At 47.5% G+C, this 19,987-nt stretch overlaps 1 protein-coding gene across 1 annotated transcript in view; it reads left to right on the plus strand.

Moving 5' to 3' along the window:
- The window catches only part of LOC139576656 (SET-binding protein-like), a 56,831-nt gene that overhangs the window by 28,262 nt on the left and 8,582 nt on the right, over positions 1 to 19,987 (plus strand). The window contains exons 3-5 of the mRNA XM_071402979.1: positions 8,510 to 10,926; positions 11,128 to 11,332; positions 13,261 to 14,326. Of these exons, the coding sequence (XP_071259080.1) occupies positions 8,510 to 10,926; positions 11,128 to 11,332; positions 13,261 to 14,326 (3,688 nt within the window). The remainder of the gene's footprint in view (positions 1 to 8,509; positions 10,927 to 11,127; positions 11,333 to 13,260; positions 14,327 to 19,987) is intronic.

The following is a 19,987-nucleotide window of genomic DNA, read 5'->3' on the forward strand; positions in this document are numbered from 1 at the left end:
TCCCTCCACCGTGTCCCTCCTCCAGCGGATGAATGGAGGTCTTTATTCCCTGGAGAACTGGTGGGAAGAAGGAGAAAATGAGAGAGAGGGGGGAGGGGGAGGAGGGGGGTCTGTGAGAGTAGCCACAAGATCAACACTATTACAGCGCCTCTTTTCTCCCTCTGCTTTTTTCCCTCTCTTTCTCTCCTCCCCCTCCCTCTCCTCCGCTTTAAGTGCCGCGGACACAAAGGCCTGTTAGTATTCATGGTGTTTGTTTGCTGAGGAGCTCTCTCTCTCTCTCTCTCTCTGTCTCTGTCTCTGTCTCTGTCTCTGTCTCTGTCTCTGTCTCTGTCTCTGTCTCTGTCACTGTCTCTGTCTCTGTCACTGTCACTGTCTCTGTCACTGTGTGTGTGTGGCTGTCAGACACAGAGATCACAGAGAACCACCACTCTGAATGGAGCTACCAGGAGGAGAGGGTGTGTGTGTGTGTGTGTGTGTGTGTGTGTGTGTGTGTGTGTGTGTGTGTGTGTGTGTGTGTGTGTGTGTGTGTGTGTGTGTGTGTGTGTGTGTGTGTGTGTGTGTGTGTGTGTGTGTGTGTGTGTGTGTGTGTGTGTGTGTGTGTGTGTGTGTGTGTGTGTGTGTGTGTGTGTGTCTCAGAGCGTGGTTCCCACAGGGGGAGAATGGTCCTCTTCAGAACAGAGAATGAAAAGGAGGGATGAGATAGGAGAGGGGGGCACGAGGGCAAATATCGTGATGTCAAAGGAGGGAGGGAGAGAGGGAGAGAGAGTGTTCACTGCTCATGTGATAATATCAATCAGTCCATTTTGGAGGGAAGTGATGATAAGACTGTCTGGGCTCTTCTTTCTCTTTTTTTTAAACTGTTCCCCTCTCCCTCCCTTCCCCTGCTCTCTCATTCTTTTACCAAAACCTTCCCCTCCCCCTCCTCTCGCTTTCTCTCTCTCCTTCCTTCTCCCCCCTCTCTCTCTCTCACTCTCTCTCTCTTTGTCTGTCTCTGGACAGCTGCCCAGTTCTTTACAGGGAAAATGAAACACTCTAACCACCAGGCACACCGCCAAATAAAAGGCTGCAAAAACAGAATTTGAAGGGCAGTGTGTGTGTGTGTGTGGTGGGTGAGAGACAGAGACAGATTTGGGTGGGGCAGTGTAAGTGTTCTGTTAGTGTTCTGAAATAATGTTCTGAAATAAGTTTTCTGATTCCCTCCAAGCTGGAGTCTGAGTTTTTCCAGAAAGGGACAGTGAAACTGAGAGGGAATATGGGCAGGGTCTACTGTTGAATTTGCAAGTATATTTAGTGTGCAGGAGTACCAGTTCACATGTTTTCTTCTCAGCACTTTCACTTAACTGTGATGTACGGTACTTCTCCTATGCTGCTGTCTGCAGTGTGTGTTTGTTGTTGACCACAGGAACTGATCTAGGATCAGCGTTACCTCCGCAACCATCAGCAGGGGGAACACGAAACTGACCTCACTGATTGGCAGGTCTGTTCTGTTGTCGTTAAAGGGCAGAGGGGGTGTGTGCATGTGTATGTCTTAGAACTGGGAGATTTGGAAAAAAATCCACATCGCCATAAATTGCCTGAATTGATGCGGTAACGATAAATAGAACGATAGGTTTAGAACATTAATGTGCACCACAGTTGTTGTTTTTTACCCTTTAAACTGCAACTACTAGTTTGACTGTTTTATAGTGATGGTGGATATAATCGCTGTAGTTACATATCGGGATATCATTTTTTATGATATATTGCATCGTATCGTTTTGACAATATCACAATATTATTTTTGCTCTAGTTGGCTGTACCTGCACCAAAATTCCGGTATTTTTCCTTCATAGCTTGTTCTCTAACTTCTTTTGAAGTTTTTATGTCCATGACTGATCAAAACTTGTTTTCTCATGGCTCCCTCTTGTCTCTCTGCACCAGACATACAGTGCATTTGGAAAGTATTCAGACCCCTTGATTTTTTCCCATATTTTGTTACGTTACAGCCTTATTCTAAATCAATATACACACAATACCCTATAATGACAAAGCAAAAACAGGTTTTTAGAAATGTTTGCAAATTTAAAAAACTAAAAAACAGATACCTTATTTACATGAGTATTCAGACCCTTTGCTATGAGACTTGAAATTGAGCTCAGGTGCGTCTTGTTTACATTGATCATCATTGAGATGTTCATTCAACTTCATTGGAGTCCACTTGTGGACATGATTTGGAAAGGCAAACACCTGTCTGTATAATGTCCCATAGTTGACAGTCCATGTCAGAGCGAAAACCAAGCCGTGAGATTGAAGGAATTGTCCGTAGAGCTCCGTGACAGGATTGTGTCGAGGCACAGATCTGGGGAAGGGTACCAAAACATTTCTGCAGTATTGAAGGTCCCCAGAACACAGTGGCCTCCATCATTATTAAATGAAATACATTTGTAACCACCAAGACTCATTCTAGAGCTGGCCACACAGACAAACTGAGGAGTCTGGGGAGAAGGGCTTGGTCTGGGAGGTGACCAAGAACCCGATGGTCACTCTGACAGAGTGCCTCTGTGGAGATGGGTGAACTTTCCAGAAGGACAACCATCTCTGCAGCACTCCACCAATCAGGCCTTTATGGTATAGTGGCCAGACGGAAGCCACTCCTCTTAAAAGGCACATGACAGCCCACTTGGAGTTTGCCAAAAGGCCTTTGAAGGACTCTCAGACCATGAGAATTCAGATTCTCTAGTATGATGAAACCAAGATGAAACTCTTTGGCGTGAATGCCAACCGTCACACCTGGAGGAAACCTGGCACCATCTCTACGGTGAAGCATAGAGGTGGCAGCATTTTGCTGTGGGGATGTTTTTCAGCGGCACGGACTGGGAGACTAGTCAAGATCGAGGGAAAGATTGAACGCAGCAAAGCACAGAGAGATCCTTGATGAAAATCTGCTCCAGAGAGCTCAGGACCTCAGACTGGGGCAAAGGTTCACCTTCTAACATGACAACAACCCTAAGCACACAGCCAAGACAATGCAGGGGTGGCTTCAGGGCAAGTCTCTGAATATCCTTGAGTGGCCCAGCCAGAGCCCGGACTTGAACCCGATTGAACATCTCTGGAGAGACCTGAAAATAGCTGTGCAGTGACGCTCCCCATTCAACCTGAGAGCTTGAGAGAATCAGCAGAGAAGAATGGGCTGAAACTCCACAAATACTGGTGTGCCAAGCATGTAGTGTCATACCCAAGAAGACGCAAGGCTGTAATCGCTGCCAAAGGTGAGTACTTATGTAAATGTAATATTTCAGTTTTATTATTAATACATCTGCAAACATTTCTATAAACCTGTTTTTGCTTTGACAATATGGGGTATTGTGTTTAGATCTTTAGAATAAGGCTGTAGCGTAACAAAATGTGAAAAAGTCAAGGGGTCTGAATACTTTCCGAATGCACTGTATGTCTGTGTGTGTATCTATGTCTCTCTCTCTCTCTCTCTCTCTCTCTCTCTCTCTCTCTCTCTCTCTCTCTCTCTCTCTCTCTCTCTCTCTCTCTCTCTCTCTTTGTGTGTGTGTTATCCCTAGAGGTCAGAGTTCCGACCCTGTGGATTAGCACTAATCTCTAACTACTACTTCCTCTTCCGGGTCAGAGGTGTCACTTCCTGGTTTAGATAACAACACTGTGTGGTCTCTTAGTTAGTCACATACCAAGCCCTATATCCAATCCTAGCTTCTTGTCTCTGGCTCCTACTGTACCTTCAGATCTACACTGCCTAGGTGGTAGGAGTTGGTTTGTGATTGTGTAACAGTGTCAGACACACACACAGAGAGAGAGAGAGAGGTCCTGCCACTGATGATGTAACACCCAGGGTTAAAGCGGAGGGTCATGGGTAACGTGTGACTCACTCCTCTGTGGAGGTAAAGGTCACTGTGACTCATCAAGTTCTATGTGTGTGTCTGCGCATGTGTGTGTGACTCTTCATATGACTCAACACTCATATGAGTAGACAGACTGAAGGCCTTTTGACAACAGAAATAAGCAGTAACATACAGTATGTGCTCTGGGATTGTGCTCCATCCTTGTAAGTGTCTACAGACAGGATCAATTCCATTATGATCAATCAGAGTGCCTGACCTTGACTGGCCAACTGTCCGGCTTCCTCATGAACTGTCTGCTAACCCTGCCCTATAGACACTTCTGTAGATCTGGGGGAATTGAATGGGTATGCAATATGGTAATGTATTAATATGGTAGTAGTATATGGTAGCAATATGGTAGTAGCTCTGATTTGGTAAACAAAGTTAGGGGCTAGTAAAATGTCTAGTTGGGTAGGGGTAGGGTCGGTGGCTAGGGGTGGATGTGAGATGTCAGTGTTTTGCTGGTTCAGGGTTAGTCCCTGTATTGCAGCTCGCTGCCTGCCACCCCTGCTGTCAGCTAGCAGTACTCACACCCCCTGCTGTCAGCTAGCGGTACTCACACCCCCTGCTGTCAGCTAGCGGTACTCACACCCCCTGCTGTCAGCTAGCAGTACTCACACCCCCTGCTGTCAGCTAGCGGTACTCACACCTCCTGCTGTCAGCTAGCGGTACTCACACCTCCTGCTGTCAGCTAGTGGTACTCACACCTCCTGCTGTCAGCTAGCGGTTCTCACACCCCCTGCTGTCAGCTAGTGGTACTCACACCCCCTGCTGTCAGCTAGCGGTACTCACACCCCCTGCTGTCAGCTAGCGGTACTCACACCTCCTGCTGTCAGCTAGCGGTTCTCACACCCCCTGCTGTCAGCTAGTGGTACTCACACCCCCTGCTGTCAGCTAGCGGTACTCACACCTCCTGCTGTCAGCTAGCGGTACTCACACCTCCTGCTGTCAGCTAGCGGTACTAATACCTCCTGCTGTCAGCTAGCGGTACTCACACCTCCTGCTGTCAGCTAGCGGTACTCACACCCCCTGCTGTCATTTAGCGGTACTCACACCCCCTGCTGTCATTTAGCGGTATTCACACCCTCTGCTGTCAGCTAGCGGTACTCACACTCCCTGCTGTCATTTAGCGGTATTCACACCCCCTGCTGTTAGCTAGCGGTACTCACACCCCCTGCTGTCAGCTAGAGGTACTCACACCCCCTGCTGTCATTTAGCGGTATTCACACCCCCTGCTGTCAGCTAGCGGTACTCACACCCCCTACTGTCATTTAGCGGTACTCACACGCTCTGCTGTCAGCTAGCTGTACTCACACCCCCTGCTGTCAGCTAGCGGTACTCACACCCCCTGCTGTCAGCTAGCAGTACTCACACCCCCTGCTGTCAGCTAGCGGTTCTCACACCCCCTGCTGTCAGCTAGCAGTTCTCACACCCCCTGCTGTCAGCTAGCGGTACTCACACCCCCTGCTGTCAGCTAGCGGTTCTCACACCCCCTGCTGTCAGCTAGCGGTACTCACACCCCCTGCTGTCAGCTAGCTGTACTCACACCCCCTGCTGTCAGCTAGCGGTTCTCACACCCCCTGCTGTCAGCTAGCGGTACTCACACCTCGTGCTGTCAGCTAGCTGTACTCACACCCCCTGCTCTCAGCTAGCGGTTCTCACACCCCCTGCTGTCAGCTAGCTGTACTCACACCCCCTGTTGTCAGCTAGTGGTACTCACACACCACTGAGCCGGAGGAACTATGAGACTGACATGATAGTAGTGAAATAGAGATAGTGGGTAGTACAGAGAAAAGGAGGAGGGGTGTGGCAGAGAGAGAGAGGATGGAGAGAAAGATGGAGGAAGAGCAAGAGAGGAGAGGGGGCAGAACAAAAATTGCCAAGAAACCATCCAGTTTCAAACAGACTAGGGGAAGTGGCCATGCATCCTTCCTTTATTATCTCTGTGGTGAGTTTGTGGTTAGAGGGACTAGTGCACAGCTCATGGAGAGAGGGACAGTGAGGGAGGGAGTGAGAGGGTGGGGAATTCTTTTTGAAGTTAGTTTAAAAGCACATGTTTTTTGAGTTATATTTGCAACTATGTGCGACTGTGATAATTTGTATTTTATTTTTATTTTACCCATATTTTACCAGTTAAGTTAACTGAGAACACATGGTCATTTACAGCAACGACCTGGAGAATAGTTACAGGGGGGAGGAGGGGGGGATGAGCTGTGTGACCCTGCTCTAGAGAGGATATCAGTAAAGAAGGTATTCTACGCTCCTGCCTGTCCATTCTCAGATATCCAGGTCATTTCAGTTAGAATGACTGGCACCTGATACAGACATGCTATCACCTTACACACACACACACACACACACACACACACACACACACACACACACACACACACACACACACACACACACACACACACACACTCACAGTTCCCTCTCCAGACTCATCTCAGAGCATCCTGTGAGTGACGGCCTGTACTCTGCAGATAAACAGCCCTGTGTGTCCCTATGCATGTAACTGTGCGTGTGTGTGTGTGTGTGTGTGTGTGTGTGTGTGTGTGTGTGTGTGTGTGTGTGTGTGTGTGTGTGTGTGTGTGTGTGTGTGTGTGTGTGTGTGTGTGTGTGTGTGTGCAGCCTGTGCTCTGCAGATAAACAACCTGCTGAGGAGAGAAGCAGAATGAGTCTCACTCACTGACTACTGATTGGATGGTGAGAGAGAGAAATGCATTGGTGGAGGAGATGTGACTGTGTTTGGCTGTTTTGCTTTGTTCCCTGGAACCACTGAGCAGAGATGAATCCTGTAAAATGGCTGTCATAGGCTCTGGTTTCTCTGGCACTGCTGTGTGTGCGTCCATGATGGTTTCCGTTAGCCGGTAATTGACAGCTTTTGGCCGATTCAAAAAATGTTGCCGGTCAAATGACCGGGAGAAAAAACAATACTATTGCAAAATAATGCTTTTTATTCATTGATGAAATATACCAGTAGATATACACTACCGTTCAAAGGTTTGGGGTCGCTTAGAAATGTCCTTGTTTTTGAAAGAAAAGCAATTTTTTTAGTCCAATTAAAATAACATCAAATTGATCAGAAATACAGTGTAGACATTGTTAATGTTGAAAATGACTATTGTAGCTGGAAACGGCTGATTGTTCATGGAACATCTACATAGGCATCAGCAACCATCACTCCTGTGTTCCAATGGCACGTTGTGTTAGCTAATCCAAGTTTATCATTTTAAAAAGCTAATTGATCATTAGAAAACCCTTTTGCAATTATGTTAGCACAGCTGAAAACTATTGTTCTGATTAAAGAAGCAATAAAACTGACCTTCTTTAGACTAGTTGAGTATCTGGAGCATCAGCATTTGTGGGTTCAATTACAGGCTCAAAATGGCCACAAACAAAGAACTTTCTTCTGAAACTCGTCAGTCTATTCTTGTTCTGAGAAATGAAGGCTATTTCATGCTCAGCATTTCAGGCATGTCCTTGCATCATAGGCTGAGCCTGCTAATAACAGACAAAACCACACACACACACACACATTCGCTGCTTTACATGTCAGCCCCTTTAGATTCTGTTACTGTGTGTCTAGTGGTACACCACAGTGTTTAGTCTACTGTGTGTACTGTATTCATGTTTAAACTAAGTTAGGGATCCAGTTACCCAGACATCCTTCGCTGACTGATTGAAGATCAGGATCTCTCTCTCTCTCAGCATTGAATATATTTACCACAGGAATTGAATTGCTCTGTAAACAGCTTTTGTTCAATATTGTTTTGAATGCTTAAAGGGATAGTTCATCCAAAATATATATTTGGGTCAAATTACTCTTACCTTCAGTTGTGTCTGAAGTCCTATGGTGACAGAATCTACAATAATCCATTATTTACTTCTGGCTACAGCCTGGAGTTAGCGTATTAGCATCGTCCGATTTCATCAGTGGTTCCAGGCAAACCGATGTCAGCAAAGCTGCACTGCAAACCGCAACTTCCTCAAACACTTCAAACTAAGTTCGGTAGTTGGTGGAGTTAGCAGGGATTTTTTAAACGTGCATACTGCTGAAATAATTGCTGGAATTTGGTTACTCAAAACTGGAGCTATTTCCTCATGTAGCCGCAGCACAGAGCATCACTATGTGTCTTCCAGTGATGACGTCATCCACCTGGTGAAGGCACTTAGACGTGGATCGCTTTCCAGATGTCAACAAAACTGACCGGTAAACATAGGAAGTATAAGAGCATTAGACAATTAGAATTTGATTGGACAAATAACAACAGTCTCGCAGTGAGGAAAACATGGCCAGGTTCTTCACGAGTATCGATGATACCAAACTTAGTTTGTAGTGTTTTTGAGGAAGTTTCGGCTTGCAGTGCAGCTTTGCTAACATCCAGTTGCCTGGAACCACTGATTGAAGTCTGACGATGCTAACTCCAGGTAAGGGTAATTTTACCCAAATACAGATTTTGGATGAACTATCCCTTTAACTACCGACAGTCTGTTCATAGTAGACTTGGATATAAGCTGTTGTCTCCTACTGAATGTTCGTGTTGCTCCATAAAGACCAGCTGTTCTGTATGTTCCAATAGTATGAGTCCTGATCTCTGTCTTCTTCATGTTTCTCTCTTCAGACCTATGAGAGACCCTTCAAAGCAGCAGAACCTAGAGAGGGGGGGCTACTGCAACTACTGGGGGATGTCACCCCCCCAAAACACCAGCCCAAGCCCTCTATCCTACACACCACACCACTGCCCCCCCACACACTCACATACCAACCCCAACAGCAACACACACAGCCACCAAAGTTCACACACCAACATACACACAGTCCAGCCTGGGCCACGCCTCCCTCCGCATCTCCAGCCAATCCAGTGCATGCGGAGCCTAGCAGAGACCCAGCGGGAGCCAATAGGAGCCCTCTCTCTGACCTGGCCCCTTCCTTCCTCAAACCTCCAATGAAGAGAGTCCCAGGAAGCCCCTCCCCTCGCTCTTACAGCCCATCCCCCCATCGACACCTGAGCCCTGATCCCGTGTTGCCCGTAGTAACGGACGCTAGCATTCTAAACCTGACCTCTCTCTCCAGAGGGCGGGGCTTACAGGAGGTCAGTGAGCAGCTGTTTGGAAACATCAAGAGGAAGTACGGCAGGAAGGACCCCCAGAGAACTCAGGGTAATACCCTCAATGCAGAGCTGCCATGGGGGAGGAGGGCAGAGAAAGATGCAGAGAGTCCAATAGTTCCAGATGAAAGGCAGAAGTACAGGAGGGAGGAGACCCCTGAGCTGGAGAGAGAAGAGAAGGAGAGGGAGAGCATAGGAAGGACAGGAGAGGAGGAGGAGAGGGAGATGCCAACGCTTGGTGCTCCTGTGCTGATGGAGGAGGGAAAAGGGAGGAAGAGGAGGAGGAGGCGGTCTCTCCAGGAGTCACTCACCCAGGAGGACCAATCGGAGCAGCTGCAGGGCACTGACATCACAGAGAGGAATGAATCAGGGCCTCCGGAGCCCAAACTGTCCCACAAAATGAAAGGCCACAAGATGGAATCATACAGGAGTGAGTCTAGGTCAGGTCGGGGTGGTGAGGGTAGCCAGCCAGAGGCAGACGGGGACAGAGGAGAGAATGGGGAGAGAGCAGACAGAGCAGAGAAAGGAGAGAAAGGAGCGAGAGGAGACAAAGGAGAGAAGGTGGAGAAAGGAGAGAGAGGAGAGAGGGGTATGAGTGGAGCCGACATGGAATCAGCCATGATCCAGAGCTGTGTGAGGAAAAACCCAGTTGGCCGTCCTAGATCATCCACAGACCCCCACAAACACCCTGACCATAACCCTAGCCCCAGATTGACAAGCCCTAACCTCAACCATATCCATAGTCCAAGATCCAGTCTCAACCCTAACCCTACACTGCCCAACCTAAACCCCGTACTTAACCCTAACCCCAACACCAGCCCAAAACTCAGCCCTTACCCCAGACCCCCCAAGACCAAGGACCGGTGGTCCTACCTCAAGTCCCGAACCCCCCCTGGCCTGATCCAGAGGGAGAGTGGCCGCAGCCCCCTGTCAGCCATGTCTGAGCCGCCCTCTGCCTTCCCCATCACCCCCTCCAGCCCCCTGTACACCAACACAGATAGTCTGACTGTCCACACCCCCGCCAAGCGCAAACGAGGTCGTCCCAAAAAACAACCCCTGCTCACTGTGGAAACCATCCATGAGGGCACTTCCACCTCCCCCCTGAGCCCTCTGGCCCGGGACAGCCCCGCGGGGCTCAGCCGCAGGAGGAAGACTCACACGCTAACCACGCTAGCCCAAATCACATCGGGTTCCATTAGCCCCAATGCTAATGGGTTGAAACTGCAGCGCAGTGAGGGTGGCCATGTCAGGTCGGTGAAGAAGCTGAAGGTGGGGAAGGTGCAGAGTATCCTGAATGAGATCCTATCAGGCTCCGGCCAACATGGCAGCCTGGCACTGAAGTCAGCCTCGGCTCCTGTCTCTTCCACCATGACGGCCATGGCCTCTACCATTGAGGCGCATCTGGGGAAGCAAATCAACGTCAGTAAGAGAGGAACTATCTATATCGGGAAAAAGAGAGGGAGGAAGCCGCGCTCCAACACCCAAACCCTTCCCCACAGAGGCGGGGCCAAGCCTCCTTTGCCTGTCCCCATGTCCAGCCTGTATAACAGCCTCCTAGTGCCTTCCACCCTCCCTCCCAGCTCCACTACCCTCCTCCTCAGACCCAGTCACACCCTATCCTCTCTGTGCCTCCCCGGCCCTCGCGGCCCCTACTCTGACGCCACCATGCCCAGCCTGCAGCCCATCAGTGCCCTGCCCTCTAAACCCCTAGGCAGGGGGCTACTGGGGGCCGGCTGGAAGCTGTCTCCCCCGCGCCTCCTGGCCAACTCCCCGTCCCACCTATCTGAGGGGGCAGCATCGGTCAAGGAGGTGACGCTGTCACCCATCAGCGAATCACACAGCGAGGAGACCATTCCCAGCGACAGCGGCATAGGGACGGACAACAACAGCACCTCTGACCAGACAGAGAAGGGAACCAACGCACGACGCAGGTATCTATCTCTCTAGGAGTGAGTTGTGAGGGTGTTTGTTAGTTAGCAGTAAGTGAATGCATTAGTATGTTCATTAGTTAGTAGTAAGTGAGTGTGTTAGGTAGGTAGGCCGTTAGTTAGTTGATGTTGCCCAGGGGTTTGGTTGAACCCATAATAGCATCATTGTACATCCAGTTGACAGGATTATGTTGTGTGTTGCAGATACTCATTTGACCTGTGTGGGTTTGAGGCTGCGGAGGCTGCAGCTCTGGAGGCCTCCAGTCGCGGCAGTAGGGGTCGCTGCGTGCGGCAGGCGGCAGTGGTGGACAACTTCCTGTCCCAGCAAGAGAAGAAGCAGAAACACCGCAGGAAGAGGAAGTGCCTGCAGAGCCGAGACCACCTGCACTTCCTGTCTGAGCTAGAAGAGGTATCAAATCAAACTTCCTATTAAAATCTCCTCAAACTTAGTATAAGAGTAGAATGAAGTTACCACTAGACTTATTGTATATTATGTCACTGAGATTTTAGAGGCAGGGTTCATTGTGATGTCTGGAATAGAACAGATTGAACGGTATCAAACACATGGAAACCCCAAGTGGTTGATATCTTTCCATTCCAGCCATTAAAATGAGCACATCTTCATATATTTCTAAATAGGCCCACAAGCCTCATCAGGACTGTATTATACACTGAGTGTACAAAACATGAGGAACTCTTTCCATGACATAGACTGACCAGGTGAATCCAGATTAAAGCTATGATCCCTTGTTGATGTCACTTGTTCATTTCACTTCAATCAGTGTAGATGAAGAGGAGGAGACAGGTTAAAGAATGAGTTTTAAGCCTTGAGACAATTGAGACATGGATTGTGTATGTGTGCGATTCAGAGGGTGAATGGATAAGACAAAAGATTTAAGCGTCTTTGAACTGGGTATGGTAGTAGATGCCAGGTGCACCGGTTTGTGCCAAGAACTGCAACGCTGCTGGGTTTTTCACGCTCAATAGTTCCCTGTGTGTATCAAGAATGGTCCACCACCCAAAGGACATCCAGCCAACTTGACACAACTGTGGGAAGCATTGGAGGCAACATGGGCCAGCATCCCCCGTGGAATGCTTTCAACACCTTGTAGAGTCCATGCCCCAAAGAATTGAGGATGTTATGAGGGCAAAAAAGGGGGGGGGGTGCAACTCAATGTTTGGTAGACTTGGTGTATTATCTAGTACTGATTTAATATGGCTGTATTATTTTATCCTGTATGGTTGAGACTATCTAGGTTTTCATATCGACACGAGGAAATCAAGATAGCAGACAGCTGTAAAGATTTTTCAAACACGGCAGAAAGCTCACAGTATCTGATGCCCCGTCTCTTTATTAATTCAGCCACTTACTTAGTTTAACTTGCTAGTTATCTAAGGGGTCGCGTTAACGCAAAATTCTGCAATTTTCATGCCGAAAAAAAGACAAAACGCGTAAGAAATATCTTCCTGTGTTTTGTAAACGCAGATCTAAAATGCTTCTTATTGTAATTTCTGCTCGGCATCAGACAAATGTTATGCTTCTGTTGCACTTCTCCACTCGGATAAGAATTCACAAACGGGCGTTCTATCAGCAGAGAACTCTCTGACTGATGAGTAGCTACTTTTATCCAGTATGTTTCTCCTTGTAGCCAAGTTACTTGCTCTGGTAAAATGCAAGATTAACTTTTAGCGAAACATTAGGAAATGTAGCTGGCTACATTCGTTCTATGATAAACATAAATATGATAGCTTTTTCATTTTAAGTTAATTTACTTGTGTGGCTGCCAGCCAAATAGTGTTGTACTTCTGTTGTCATTTGATGAAAATGAGTTGCCGAATGTGTTGCACTAATGTATTTTCTGTGAAGGAAAACTATAGTTGCACGTCCCTGATCACTCTATTGAAGCAAAAAATTCACTGTTGACTTTCAATATAAAATGCGACCCCTGTCAATACACAGCTGGAGCTGCTTCCGCTTTCTCCCGTTGTGCTATTTACAAACAAACACATGACTGGCTCAACTGTTCTGGGGAACTACGGTACGCTTCAAAATGTAAAATGTGACAAGTGAAATGAAGAACGCCATCTGATTTATCTCCTAACGTATTGCGCAAGTTGACCGCAGGTATTCACTTCAAAAATAGCTACAAATATTCAAATGTATTGAAAATCTGTTTCAACAGTATTGACGCTATTGGGAAAAACCATCACATGGCTATTTCCAAATACCTCGGTATACAGTATTACTGCCTAAGCCTATTATCCAGTACTGATTTTAATATGACTGTGTTAAATGATTCAGTTCTGATGTGGCCTCCTCCTCCTCTCCTCTGCCAGGTTGTGGTGAAGCTGCAGCAGCTACATGTGTCTCACCGACGCTACGCCTCCTGCTACCCCCAGCACCCCTACCCCTCCATCTTCCGCCTCAACTTCCACCACCACTACTACCCCCTGACCTACGACCCCTACCCCTGTGACCCCGCCCCTTACTTGCGCAGGACCGCCGAGCTCAAGGCCAAGAGGAGGCGCGGCCGGCCCGCCAAAGCCAGTGAGCCAATCACGTCCAAGCTGCCTTTTGTCCAGGGGTTTGGGTATCCGCTGGCAGGGGGGAACTACTATGCACCGTATGCCATGCCTTACGCCCCGCCTCTGAGCCTGGGCTACTATCCCCCAGCACCCCCCCTCTACCTGCCCCACCATTCCCACGGCCCTTCACCACCCTCCCACTTCATGAGGCCTGCTGTCCCCCCTCCTAAGTTCCACTCTGGAGGCCACTCCAAGCTCCAGGCCGGGCCCAAGCTACGGACATCTAGCGGCCCACTGCAGGCTTCCTCTGGTCGGGGAGAAGGACTGGGATCCCTGGGTGGTGATGGTGGTGGGGGTCTTGGAGGGGTGAGGCTCCACAAGAGGAAACACAAGCACAAACACAAGCACAAGGAAGAGACCCCTCTCCTCTCACCCCATGACAGACAGGAGCTGGGCGGGCTCTTCAGTGGTGCCAAGACCAATGGGCTGCTCAACCTGTTGACTGACAGGCGGGAGATGAACAATCCTAAGCATCAGGAGCAGCAAAGGGGGGGTGGGCAAGGCTCTAGAGGGGGGTCCCGAGGAGCGATGTTTGAGTCGGACCCTCTCTCTTCTCTCTCCATGGACCATGTCCAGTTCCGCCCACGCATGCCCGTACAGCCAATGAGCAGCTTCCTGAGCAGCTACAGGAGCCAATCACAGCGGCCAGAGCTGACCTCTGACCTTTTTAGATTGCGGGAGGAGGGCAGTGGGCGTGGCAGAAGAAGGGGCTTAGCAGTGTTCGGAGAGGAAGGGGTGATGTCATTCCACAATGCCAGGAAAGAGAAGAGCCAGGAAACAGAAGAGTCGTTCCACAATGCCAGCCCCACTCTAACAGGTAACTACTTATTACTGACAGTCACAGGCTTATTACCATGTTATAACACAGCCCCCCTCTCACAGATAACAACATATTACTACTCTATAACAGGCTTATTACCGTGTTTTAACACAGCCCCCCTCTCACAGGTAACAACATATTACTACTCTATAACAGGCTTATTACCGTGTTATAACACAGCTCCCCTCTCACAGGTAACAACATATTACTACTCTATAACAGGCTTATTACCGTGTTATAACACAGCCCCCCTCTCACAGGTAACAACATATTACTACTCTATAACAGGCTTATTACCGTGTTATAACACAGCCCCCCTCTCACAGGTAACAACATATTACTACTCTATAACAGGCTTATTACCGTGTTATAACACAGCCCCCCTCTCACAGGTAACAACATATTACTACTCTATAACAGGCTTATTACCGTGTTATAACACAGCCCCCCTCTCACAGGTAACAACATATTACTACTCTATAACAGGCTTATTACCGTGTTATAACACAGCCCCCCCTCTCACAGGTAACAACATATTACTACTCTATAACAGGCTTATTACCGTGTTATAACACAGCCCCCCTCTCACAGGTAACAACATATTACTACTCTATAAGAGGCTTATTACCGTGTTATAACACAGCCCCCCTCTCACAGGTAACAACATATTACTACTCTATAACAGGCTTATTACCGTGCTATAACACAGCCCCCCTCTCACAGGTAACAACATATTACTACTCTATAACAGGCTTATTACCGTGTTATAACACAGCCCCCCTCTCACAGGTAACAACATATTACTACTCTATAACAGGCTTATTACCGTGCTATAACACAGCCCCCCTCTCACAGGTAACAACATATTACTACTCTATAAGATGCTTATTACCGTGCTATAACACAGCCCCCCTCTCACAGGTAACAACATATTACTACTCTATAACAGGCTTATTACCGTGCTATAACACAGCCCCCCTCTCACAGGTAACAACATATTACTACTCTATAAGAGGCTTATTACCGTGTTATAACACAGCCCCCCTCTCACAGGTAACAACATATTACTACTCTATAACAGGCTTATTACCGTGTTATAACACAGCCCCCCTCTCACAGGTAACAACATATTACTACTCTATAACAGGCTTATTACCGTGCTATAACACAGCCCCCCTCTCACAGGTAACAACATATTACTACTCTATAACAGGCTTATTACCGTGTTATAACACAGCCCCCCTCTCACAGGTAACAACATATTACTACTCTATAAGAGGCTTATTACCGTGTTATAACACAGCCCCCCTCTCACAGGTAACAACATATTACTACTCTATAACAGGCTTATTACCGTGCTATAACACAGCCCCCCTCTCACAGGTAACAACATATTACTACTCTATAACAGGCTTATTACCGTGCTATAACACAGCCCCCCTCTCACAGGTAACAACATATTACTACTCTATAAGAGGCTTATTACCGTGCTATAACACAGCCCCCCTCTCACAGGTAACAACATATTACTACTCTATAACAGGCTTATTACCGTGCTATAACACAGCCCCCCTCTCACAGGTAACAACATATTACTACTCTATAACAGGCTTATTACCGTGCTATAACACAGCCCCACTCTCACAGGTAACAACATATTACTACTCTATAACAGGCTTATTACCGTGCTATAACACAGCCCCCCTCTCACAGGTAACAACATATTACTACTCTATAAGAGGCTTATTACCGTGCTATAACACAGCCCCCCTCTCACAGGTAACAACATATTACTACTCTATAAGAGGCTTATTACCGTGTTATAACAGAGCCCCCCTCTCACAGGTAACAACATATTACTACTCTATAACAGGCTTATTACCGTGCTATAACACAGCCCCCCTCTCACAGGTAACAACATATTACTACTCTATAAGAGGCTTATTACCGTGTTATAACACAGCCCCCCTCTCACAGGTAACAACATATTACTACTCTATAACAGGCTTATTACCGTGCTATAACACAGCCCCCCTCTCACAGGTAACAACATATTACTACTCTATAACAGGCTTATTACCGTGTTATAACACAGCCCCCCTCTTTCCAGATATCTGATTTTTCAGATTTAGCTCAAAATATATTTTTGTACCGATGCGCTGCATCACTTCCAGTCTCTATAGTGAAAACAACATCAGTAATTCATTCTTCTTCTTCTTCTTCTTCTTCTTCTTCTTCTTCTTCATGTTTTACCTAAACTGTATATATATGATATGGATAGCATATAAGATGTCTTCTCAGTGTTCAGAGCAGACAGATGAACATGTGTAAGCCTATTGCAGACAAAGAGGTAGTCAGCTCCTAAAACACTAAATACTGAACAAATGTGTTTTTGGTACATTCTGTATTCTGAGTGCAGCGAGCACATCTGGCCAGAGAGAGAGAGAGAGAGAGAGAGAGAGAGAACGAAACGCATGGCTGGAAAGGACTATAATTCACCAATCTCTCCCTCCCTCCATCCATTCCTCCCAGCCTGCCAATGGTTGGTCCCAGAGATATATGATTCTCAGGTTGTGATTTATATTCTCCAAACAGGCAGTAAAAGGCAGTGGCTGTGTTAACAGAGCTGGCCACCAGCCAGGGCTTTAATGAGTGGGGCCTAGTCCAGTGGAGGGGGAGAGAAGCCAGGGGCTCACTTAGATTACATCCCCCTCCCCGGGGGACCCGCGGGGGGTGACTCACAGACACACTACCCCCTCTCTCTAACCCCCCTTTTCTAACCCCCATTTTTCTCTTTCCCTCCTCCATCTCTCCTTCTGCTCCAGACATACCACTTCTTTCTCTCTCTTCCCTCACGTCACTCTCTCTTCTCCCTGTCCCCTGTCTTTCCGGCCTCTACTCCCTCCCTCTCTCTCAATAAACTCTCCCCCCTCTCCCCTGTCTCCCTCTCTCTCTCCTTCTTCTCTCACCTACCCTCTTCACTCCCTCTCTCTCTCCTGTCTCCCCTCCCTCTCTCTCCTCCGTCTCTCCTCACTCTACCAGCATGACTTACTGCTACGCTCCACAGACCAGCCCTAGCCCAATTAAAACACACACACGTGCACTTACACTCTCAGACACACACACACACACACACACACACACACACACACACACACACACACACACACACACACACACACACACACACACACACACTCTGATCTAAAATTCATATTATCCTCCACTCTTGTGTGATTGAATGTGTTTCTAAATCATTTCCTCCCTGTGATTGGGTGTTTATCTGAGCCTGATTTGAACTGTGTGTGTGTGTGTGTGTGTGTGTGTGTGTGTGTGTGTGTGTGTGTGTGTGTGTGTGTGTGTGTGTGTGTGTGTGTGTGTGTGTGTGTGTGCGCTCCCACTAATCAGCAGGTTCCACTGCAGCTGACAGCAATCTCTCACATAATCATTTGTATAAAAGCAGGTCATCCTTTTTGCAGAGTTAATGAGAGTGATTTTCTCTTCGCGTACACACACACACACACACACACACACACACACACACACACACACACACACACACACACACACACACACACACACACACACACACACACACACACACACACACAATAGAATCCTTCCTCCTGCAGTTGGCTGAAAACTCTGGATAGCAGTGTACCTTAAACACAGATCTAGGATCCGCTTACCATACCCAAATCTTAATCAATAGGGTGGAGGACGCAAAACAGTACTGCCTTCAGATCAGTCACAGAGCTATAGACACTGAAGAACTGCCTTCAGATCAGTCACAGAGCTATAGACACTGAAGAACTGCCTTCAGATCAGTCACAGAGCTATAGACACTGAAGAACTGCCTTCAGATCAGTCACAGAGCTATAGACACTGAAGAACTGCCTTCAGATCAGTCACAGCGCTATAGACACTGAAGAACTGCCTTCAGATCAGTCACTGAAGAACTGCCTTCAGATCAGTCACAGAGCTATAGACACTGAAGAACTGCCTTCAGATCAGTCACAGCGCTATAGACACTGAAGAACTGCCTTCAGATCAGTCACAGAGCTATAGACACTGAAGAACTGCCTTCAGATCAGTCACAGAGCTATAGACACTGAAGAACTGCCTTCAGATCAGTCACAGAGCTATAGACACTGAAGAACTGCCTTCAGATCAGTCACAGAGCTATAGACACTGAAGAACTGCCTTCAGATCAGTCACATAGCTATAGACACTGAAGAACTGCCTTCAGATCAGTCACAGAGCTATAGACACTGAAGGACTGCCTTCAGATCAGTCACAGAGCTATAGACACTGAAGAACTGCCTTCAGATCAGTCACAGAGCTATAGACACTGAAGAACTGCCTTCAGATCAGTCACAGAGCTATAGACACTGAAGAACTGCCTTCAGATCAGTCACAGAGCTATAGACACTGAAGAACTGCCTTCAGATCAGTCACAGAGCTATAGACACTGAAGAACTGCCTTCAGATCAGTCACAGAGCTATAGACACTGAAGGACTGCCTTCAGATCAGTCACAGAGCTATAGACACTGAAGAACTGCCTTCAGATCAGTCACAGAGCTATAGACACTGAAGAACTGCCTTCAGATCAGTCACAGAGCTATAGACACTGAAGAACTGCCTTCAGATCAGTCACAGAGCTATAGACACTGAAGAACTGCCTTCAGATCAGTCACAGAGCTATAGACACTGAAGAACTGCCTTCAGATCAGTCACAGAGCTATAGACACTGAAGAACTGCCTTCAGATCAGTCACAGAGCTATAGACGCTTCAGATCAGTCACAGAGCTATAGACACTGAAGAACTGCCTTCAGATCAGTCACAGAGCTATAGACACTGAAGGACTGCCTTCAGATCAGTCACAGAGCTATAGACACTGAAGAACTGCCTTCAGATCAGTCACAGAGCAATAGACACTGAAGAACTGCCTTCAGATCAGTCACAGAGCTATAGACACTGAAGAACTGCCTTCAGATCAGTCACAGAGCTATAGACACTGAAGAACTGCCTTCAGATCAGTCACAGAGCTATAGACACTGAAGGACTGCCTTCAGATCAGTCACAGAGCTATAGACACTGAAGAACTGCCTTCAGATCAGTCACAGAGCTATAGACACTGAAGAACTGCCTTCAGATCAGTCACAGAGCTATAGACACTGAAGAACTGCCTTCAGATCAGTCACAGAGCTATAGACACTGAAGAACTGCCTTCAGATCAGTCACAGAGCTATAGACACTGAAGAACTGCCTTCAGATCAGTCACAGAGCTATAGACACTGAAGAACTGCCTTCAGATCAGTCACAGAGCTATAGACACTGAAGAACTGCCTTCAGATCAGTCACAGAGCTATAGACACTGAAGAACTGCCTTCAGATCAGTCACAGAGCTATAGACGCTTCAGATCAGTCACAGAGCTATAGACACTGAAGAACTGCTGAAGGTCATCATTTTTTATGATGCATATATGCAGCTCATAAATTTCTGCTACTTAATGTGTGTGTGTGTGTGTGTGTGTGTGTGTGTGTGTGTGTCCGCACCTCATAAATTGCTGCTACTCAGTGCTTAGTGTATTAGACTAATGACTCTTTGTCTCGGTAGAAGAGAGGCTATGGACAGGAGTCTTTATTATACAGA

This window comes from Salvelinus alpinus, chromosome 5 (genome assembly GCF_045679555.1).
Source record: "Salvelinus alpinus chromosome 5, SLU_Salpinus.1, whole genome shotgun sequence".
Classification (NCBI taxonomy): Eukaryota; Metazoa; Chordata; class Actinopteri; order Salmoniformes; family Salmonidae; genus Salvelinus; species Salvelinus alpinus.